General features: G+C 43.5%; 1 protein-coding gene across 1 annotated transcript in view; it reads right to left on the bottom strand.

Annotated features, from left to right (window-relative positions):
* Nucleotides 1–58: 58 nt before the first annotated feature.
* The window catches only part of nr1h5 (nuclear receptor subfamily 1, group H, member 5), a 9,795-nt gene continuing 868 nt past the window's right edge, over nt 59–8,985 (bottom strand). The window contains exons 2-10 of the mRNA XM_076276721.1: nt 7,114–7,473; nt 6,358–6,498; nt 3,115–3,260; nt 2,468–2,563; nt 2,253–2,349; nt 1,875–1,982; nt 1,227–1,328; nt 886–999; nt 59–264 (exon numbers count right to left, since the gene is read on the bottom strand). Of these exons, the coding sequence (XP_076132836.1) occupies nt 59–264; nt 886–999; nt 1,227–1,328; nt 1,875–1,982; nt 2,253–2,349; nt 2,468–2,563; nt 3,115–3,260; nt 6,358–6,498; nt 7,114–7,473 (1,370 nt within the window). The remainder of the gene's footprint in view (nt 265–885; nt 1,000–1,226; nt 1,329–1,874; nt 1,983–2,252; nt 2,350–2,467; nt 2,564–3,114; nt 3,261–6,357; nt 6,499–7,113; nt 7,474–8,985) is intronic.

Genomic DNA, 8,985 nt, shown 5'->3' with positions numbered 1-8,985 from the left:
TTTTTCATTCTCCTTCCCAAATTCTCTCTTATTATCCCTCTGTCTTTCTCCCTCCCACTCATGGCTGCATATGCCAGCTTTGCTGTTGCAGCATGGTAAGATGGTTGTGGCAGAGCGTCTGTAGCTCGGTCAGCCTTCCCAGCAGCCTGGCGAAATGTCGGGGGTCGCGACCTGGGCCCTGGTTGGAGCAGAGTCGAGACAGCAGGTCGAGAACAAGCTCCTGGAGGCTCTCCACACGATCCACCGCCCGCAGTAGAGGCCTGTCTACTCCCATAGCCCCGGGAGAGAAAACACAAGACAAGTGTGATTACCCTGTTGTCACAGAAATGTGCTGCTGAAATAGTGATAGTTGAGATATGTAACAATATGTAACAATATGAAATATGTAAAACTGTCACATCACATTACGTGCCACTGGATGTTCTAGTACTATACTGTATGCAGTGTCTCTGAGTTAATAACTGCATGCACAGGCAAGTACTAGGGTGAGAGGATTTAAACTGAACAGGAACAAGCCAATGTGAAAGCAGTTTGATACTGCCAATAATACCTCAAGTTTACTTTTGAACAGTTGAGCAGTGTGAACAGCAAGTGTGAGGGGGGGGGAGCAGTACCCCCCCACCCTACGAGCCTGTATGTAGGCCTAGTCTGCGATAATAACGGTGCACTGTGACCACATCACTGAGACGCCAGGTGCTGGGATCGTGGTCACAGATACTGCTTGTGGCAGGGTGGGGGAAGTTGCACTCCCACTGCACCGTACGCAGTCATGTTGCAAATAAGTTTCTCACATGCAGGCAGCTAGATGCAAATGTGTAACACGTGCATACACACTTACTGTATTTTCACGAGCACCACAGAGTAATGTTGCACAAATCTGCTCACCTGAGCACAGGATTGATATGGCCATGAGCAGTGCATACTCGGCCTCTGTGACTCCTAAAGATGCCATGCTGTGGAAGAAGTTCAGAACTGGTGCAAGCAAGTCCTCACTGGCCCCTGATGTTCAGACAAGTAAACAAAGAATAAATATGAAGTAATGTGATAACAAAAACGGATATGACCACCAATGCTTGTTATATTAACAGGCATTATGAGAAACTCTGATTGGTTTTCTGGAATGTCTCACAATGTAAATAGCATTGTCTTCTAACTTATTAGATCCTCCACAAAAATCTTATCTGCAGAGTGTTCAAAAGGCATTGGGATATAAAGAGTTGTCTTACCTGAGACAGCATCATTGCTCACCATGTCTTTAGACTCTATGACTCTATTCATCCAACCATGGTTTGAGATGTTGATGTTCACTGGATAAAGAGCAGGGAGAAATCCCATCAGTATGAGCATTATCTATACATTTGTAAAAGTGTCCCATATATTATAACATATGCTTACACACTTCATGAGAATTCAAGCAGCATTGTAGTTTATTCTGCATAATACTTTTAGTCCACTGGGGGCAGTGACAGTCAGTTTTTCAGAGACACTACAGCAAACTGGTGATATTGTTTGAAAACATGAAATTATTTCGTTTTTGTACAAAACAATCGTCTATGAGCAAATCAATATTTTCACGCCAAGTCCAGTGTCCTGGATTTAATTCTGTGCAAATGCAACATGCTGCCTCCTTGACATTTAAATAGAAGACATACTCCAGTTCTAAAGTTGTTATTTGTCCTCCCCAAGCCGCCCCTTGTCCAGTGCGGGCCAATATCCCTGCCAGCACAGACCCATTGCAAACCCATTGTCTGACCCTGGTCATGATTCCAGTCAAAGGGACCACAAGTAAGAGACAAAACAGAGGTCCTTGTTGTGCTGAATGAAACTGAATATCCCCATTCAAATAAAGAAACGGGACTACAAACCTGCATTGCGAGTTGACGGGTTCTCTGTGAACTGCTGTGCAGCGAGCAGGAACATGACCTCAACAGAGGCATCGCAAAGAAGTGTGTTCTGGTCTGTACAGTCCAGTAACTCAAACCCTGAACACACCACATGTAACAAATGTATGTTAACACCGCCATTTATTCATTTATTTGTATCATTAAATATGTTATATACTCCATATGTTCTTATGTACTAGGGCCATGAGTTTTGTCTCCCTATCCTGCCTTTTCCTTTTGTAGCTTACTATCTCCTAAGCACTTTGTGGCAATAAGCACTATAGATAATATATACAGCTTCGTTACTTACGCATCTGTTGGTGAGGTACCAAGAAGCATGTAATGAACTATGAGTGGTTCTTTACTTACCAGGCACACTCTTGAGGAACAGGAGGAGCCTCTGACACTGAGAAGAGGTCAGATCACTCATTTTGTCCCCATGTCCCATGCTCAGCCACTCCGATACCTGCACAAAGGTATAGGTCTGTGCTGCTTTAAAAAGTCTAAGACCAAAGCTGAATCATGATAATGTTATAAATGTGATAATAGTGGTGTAAGTTCAAGTCAAGTCGGCTTTTACCTACCCTATATTGCACATTATCTTGCGTCCTGTACCGACGATGGGACTCTACAATTCTGTCTAGTATACACTTCTGGTCTCTTGATAACCCAGAGGGCACCTGCAGACATATGATTTTAATTTTAATCATACAACATCACTCTAAATAGACATTCACAATGGACAGGCTAGCATGCAGTAGCCAGAAATTTAGGCTCAATATCTGACCTCCACCGTTGTGCCCTTGAGAAAGCCACTTAACCCTGAGTTGCTCCGGGGACAGTGGCCCTTATAATTGACATATGCAAGTTGCTTTGGATAAAAGTGTCTGCTAAATGAATGTAAATGTAAAACATACTGCTCATATAGATACATAAACTGGGCCTCTCTCCACCATCTCTACAGAACTGAGAACAGAATGCTCCGTTCTGTGATTAAAGGATTTCAGAACACAAAGACAGGTGGAGCAACTGGGGACGAGGAGAGGTGTTGAAAACCCAGTAACAACCTGAAAAGAATGGAGACTTGCCAGCATCAACACATACACTTGTACACACACACACACATACATGCATGAACACACACACACACACACACACACACACACACGCACACACACACACACACACACACACAAACACATCACATCAGGAGAAGAGTGTGTGTCTGTACCCGTGCTGCTAGTCTGCTGGTGGAGCTGACCGCGCGTCCCTCGGAGCTGTCGTCTTCCTCGGCGGCGTGGCTGGAGCCCAGGCCTCCCTTGTGCTTGCTGCCCTTCCTCAGCCTCTTCGACTGGCACTGCACCTCTGTCAGCAGACCTGAGGAGGAGCCACAGACAGGGGTCAACAGCACTGCCTTCTCTCTCTCACTCTCTCACTCTCTTTTTCTTTCTCTCTCTACCTCTCTCAATCTCTCTTTCATTCTCTCTCCCTCTCTTTTTCTTTCTCTCTACCTCTCAATCTCTCTTTCATTCTCTCTCCCTCTCTTTTTCTTTCTCTCCCTCTTTCTATCTCTCACACACACACTCTCACTTGCTCTCTCATAATATATATGTGCGCGTGTGTGTGTGTGTACTATTTCTCACTGGGTTTAATAGAAATATTGTAATATATACAGTACAGTGGGGGAAATAAGTATTGAACGTGTTAACATTGTTTTCAGTAAATATTACAGTTTTTCTCGATCACTTTAATGCTTGTGTCAACTCTGACATCAAAACAATTTAAAAAAATTCTCGATCGCTTTAATGCTTGCGTCAACTCTGACATCACATTGTCAAAACAGTTAACACACAGGTCTAAACAGAATCACTCTGGCCAAAATGACACATGTAACACCCTCAAAACATTTAAAACACACAGAAAAAGCCTTCAAATAACACAACTTGAAGTCAAATCACTGTTCGCTTTCAATCAATCAGTACACACTGTCCACCGGCCTCAAAATGCCAGGAGTTTCAGCCTTCATTTTTGCTATGTCTGTTCCATTTTTCTATTTTTTCTGGTATCAGAAAAACTGTAAAAAGACTAAATGTACGCAAAAAAAGACTGACTGAATAAACGCAAAACGATCGTGAATCCAACAGTGTTGAATAAAAATGTATTGTATTCATTCTTCTCAAGATGTAACTGTCATTGACATGTAAGACCTACAGTAAGCACCTGGACAAGAGACATTTAATTGAACTACATTTTTCATTGAAATGGACTGACAGTAAACACCTTTTGTATTTTTTTCTTCACCAAATAGGCAGTAGGCTACACTACTTTCTGCCTAGATCCATACTTGCAAATAACAACACAGAACAGACATGGTATCTCTTATGGATAATGAATGATTGCTGATTGAAGAATTGTGCAAAGGAGATTCACACAGGTGTATGAGACTCAGACGTATGCAAGGAATCTCTATTACTTGTGAATAGATGTTTTCCTTTTGTTTAGCACAGGGAAACCAATAGAGTTTGGGGTCTTTGAATGACATCTGTGTTAACTGTTTTGCAAATAGGTGTGAGAAATGTGTGAACCCAATGAAAACGTGTGAGCACATTTGCAAGAGATGACTTCTGCTGTGCAAAGAAGGTGTTAATGAATACCAAGTGGATCCCAGTTTCTTTAAGCAGGTCAAAGCAATCAAGAAAAACTGTATTTCCAATGAGGCTATTCACTTGAAACACCAGACATTGGTATTAACTCAGGAAATCTACGCATAAAAAAGACACAGGAAAAAAGTAGTGTAAAATACTTTGTGGTTTGTAATGTCAGCTTCATGATATTTCCTGTATGAAGAAACTAATCAGTCGCAGTATTCAGGTGTGATTTTGGTCCATTCTTCTAAACAGATGGTCTTTATCTTGAAGACTCCAGGGGGCCCCACTTGTGCTTTCTCCGAGTGGTCCTTGGCACTTGGGCTACTCTTTTGACTGTCCTTCTGACTCCTTTGTCAGGAATCATGCAAGGAGCCCCTGTGCGGGGGTGATTGGAAATATATCTGTAACCAGTTCCATTGATATGTTTGCAGCAATAAAGTTGCAAAAGTCTTGGGAGAGATTTGCTTCTGCCCATCATGAGATGTTTCTTGTGTGACACCTCGGCAACAAAAAAGCTTTTTATAGCCCATCAATATGTACTAACCCAGCTAATATTTATTTGCACAGATAGGAGGTATAACTACTTTCTAACAACTTACAGATTTCAGCTGGTTCCTACTTTTTCTTTTTCTTGTTTCATTTCACTTTATTACACATAACTTTACTTATGGACTTTAATGTTTGGATTTCTTTATATGTGTGGATTTCCTGAGTTAATACTAATGTCTGGTGAAAAAATGTGAATAGCCTCATTGGAAATATGCTTACTGAAAAAAATGGTGACGTGTTCAGTGCTTATTTCCCCCACTGTAACTGTCTTTCCACCTCTAACGTTCCCATTTAATATGTTTTTGTTCTTTCAGCATCCAGTGAGCTGACATTCAGTTGCAGTTATTTATTGAAAACTCTTGAGACCTTCACTGAAAAAGTGATTCAACAACATAGAGTTATTTTACCTTATAGGCCAACTGCCGAGATGTGCCTATTCTTAGACCGAGTTGCATCTTTTTAATAGAAGGTAGGCTATATTTATCCTGCATCATGTACAGTATGCACCTTCTTGTCGAGAAAATGGGGGACATTATGGAAAGCAGTAAACATGGTTCTCAGTGGAGGTGGATCTGTTCATTTGCATCACAATGAGAACATTATAAGAACCTACCCGTGCCGGTGCTCACAATCTCTACAGTTTACAGGGCCAATGAAATGCCATGCTCCTGGGCATACAGCACTAAAGCAGGTAATGACTAGGATTAGCTGACTCAGTTTATGAAGCTGTTTATGGTGGATAAAAACAAAAAAAAATAAAGTGTCGGTCACTCAGTCTCTGCAGACAAACTTTTCCTCATCTGGTCACAGCCAGGGATGGGCAAAAATACATCAAAACGTTTTTTTTTAAATAAAATATCAAATAAAATATCTGTCTATTGAATCTATTGCTTCATCAGTACACTGACTTAAATGGACAGTGTTTGAGAGCAATGTCCTCTCCTTTATGACTCTTGAGAGCAGATGTTCAGCTTTTCTCTGCCTACAAATGGGCAAATGACTAGGTACAAGTCAGAGGCTATATTCATTGTTTTGCACTTTTATGATATCATCACTTCGCCAAAAGTATTGGTTTTACCAAAAATATTTGCCAGTATTTCCCACTACCAAAAATACACACCTATATGCAAAAATGAGGCCATTTTCTATAACCCAATAAAATACAAACCACTATTTTGTATTTGAAATACATATTCATATTCATGTATCATAAATACTGCCCATCCCTGGTCCTAGCCAACCAACAAAACCAGCCCACCCACCCCACCCCCACTCACACTCAGCCAGCATGCCCACAGCGCGGCACTTCCTCAGCCGGCAGTCCTGGCACTTCCGGCGCATGTACATGTCCATCTCGCAGGCCCCGCCACTCTTGCAGCGGTACACCGCCTTCTTGGTTACGCTGCGCCTGAAGAAGCCTACACACACAGGCCACAGGAGGACACCCACTCAGTGGTCAAGGTCATGTTTGTGTACTTCACGCAACATTAGCTTCAGGCAGGAGCACATTATCTAAACATAGGTAAGACAGTTGAGTTTGATATTACTTTATTACTCACACAACTCACGTAATGGTCTGACTATTATGACTGACGAAATGACTGTCACACCATTTTGTGGCTGACGTTTGCACCCCTCATAGGTGAGGATGTTGCAGTGGTACCCTGAGGCCTTATGCAACATTATGTTCAGTTAGGGAAACATTATCTTGATTGTTTTACTTACTCTAATAAGCGATGCATACTTATTAGAGTACTTACTCTAATAAGCAATGCATAACTTCATAAATCTCAAAATACGGGAAATATGGTTTTCCAGTGTAGCTCTGCAGTGTAAAACACAAAGTTTGCAATTGCACAAGCAAATACTCATATACAGTGCCTATAAAAAAGTTTTCACCCCCTTGGATATTTTCCCCTTTTATTGATTTTATAAATGGGAAAATATCCAGGGTGGTGAATACCAGTACTTTTAATAGGCACTTCTGTCTATTATGACTGACAAAATGACCGTCACACCATGTTGTGTCTGACCTTTGCACCCCTCGCAGGTGAGGGCGTTGTAGTGGTACCCTGAGGCCTTGTCCCCACACACCACACACAGCTCATCCTGGCCCCTCACCCGAGCCCCTGGGCCCAGCCGGGGCCTCTTCATCAGGGGGTGCCCAGCCAGCATGGCCCGTCCCTGGGCCGGCACCACCTCCAGCTCGGGGTCACAGCTGAAGTCGGGGCCCTGGGGGCTGCAGGAGTAGGGCATGCTGCAGGGCTGGGTGGCCGGAGGACCGTAGACGGAGAACTGGACGTTGACGGGGTTGTACTGCTGCTGGCCGAACGGAAACGGAGCCTGGAGCTCAGACTCCTGGAAAGAGTAACCCAGCGGATCCACAAGGACATCTGCGGGGGGAGGGAGGGTAGAGGGGGGGGGCAGAGTTGAGACGTGAAGGCCAGCCGGACCCCAAGCGGAGGAAGACAAATGCTATTTATCAACAGTCACACTGGTTTAGAGTCCAACTGCATTTCAGGAATGTTGATCCCTGTCCGAAGCCCTTTGCGTGATTCATGCCTTATTTAATGTCTGTTATGGTCCTTTGGGGACCTAATAAAAAAAGTGGGGAGCGAGACCTTGTGAACAAAATTTGACTTTGGAAACAGGATGCAGCTGAGAGGTTAGAGAGGTTGTTTATGGTTTTATTTTTCTTTCATAGTCCTCGCTTTCCTTTTCTCTCTCTCTTTCTCTATTTCTCTCTCTCTCTCTCTCTCTCTGTGTGTATGTGTGTGTGTGTGTGTGTGTGTGTGTGTGTGTGTGTGTGTGTGTGTGTGTGTGTGTGTGTGTGTTGATGTGTATGTGGATGTGGATGTGCGTGCGTGTGTGTGTGTGTGTGTGTGTGTGTGTGTGTGTGTGTGTGTGTGTGTGTGTGTGTGTGTGTGTGTGTTGATGTGTATGTGGATGTGGATGTGCGTGCGTGTGTGTGTATGTGTGTGTGTGTATGTGTGTGTGTGTGTGTGTGTGTGTGTGTGTGTGTGTGTGTGTGTGCGTGTGTGTGTGTGTGTGTGTGTGTGTGTGCGTGCGTGCATGTGTGTTAGGGGGTAATCTGAAATGAATGGAGCCTGACAGGCATCTCTGGCCGTTTGGGGATAGGAGCTTGGAGCAGGGCTGCACTCTGAGAGCCACATCTCCACTGGGGGAACACATGTCACCGCTGGACGGACTTCTGACAAACATCTGCATGGCGAAGGAAGGTGTCATTCAGAGGTTTCCAGGCCCTCGCAAGCACAAGGGGATCAATGTGGTTCTCTCATCACTGCACTCCGTCACAGGCATTAGTCTAGTCACTGCAGTCCAGGCCACAGACAGCAGCCCAAGGATGAAGGCTGATATAATGCAGTGATTGATCCAGATGTCAAATTATAGTGCATGATTTAACAGCACTGAGACTATGGGACGATCATAAAGAAGGAAACGTGCCTCCATTAGGTACATAAGAGGACACACAGATCGCTGTTTATTTGGGATTACTGTCAATACCACAAGATATCCTAGTAAGCTATGTAATCTCTTTCAAATGCCTTCAGATGACCTTTTAGTTTTAATGATCCCCCCAGAACTGATTTGGTAAGTATTGAAGTAATTCACACATTTTTTTAACTTGGTATTTTTCCACTCTCTCTCTCTCTCTCTCTCTCTCTCTCTCTCTCTCTCTCTCTCTCTCTCTCTCTCTCTCTCTCTCTCTCTCTCTCTCTCTCTCTCTCTCTCTCTCTCTCTCTCTCAGCAGTATTGTCCCTCTTCTACATCTATCCATCAATACATCCACACTCCCTTTGCAACGGTGCATCTTCTCCTCTCCTTTGTCCCTCTCTCCCTCTCTCCCCAACACTTATTCTGTCCCTCACAGATGTTTTCTGTCC

The sequence above is a fragment of the Alosa pseudoharengus genome, unplaced genomic scaffold, assembly GCF_046254945.1.
Source record: "Alosa pseudoharengus isolate Yale_2024_CS ecotype anadromous, Long Island Sound unplaced genomic scaffold, YU_APseudo_1.1 YU_APseudo_1.1_scf_9, whole genome shotgun sequence".
NCBI lineage: Eukaryota > Metazoa > Chordata > Actinopteri > Clupeiformes > Clupeidae > Alosa > Alosa pseudoharengus.
Note: the sequence above shows the minus strand (reverse complement) of the source record. Positions and strands in the feature narration are given on the sequence as shown.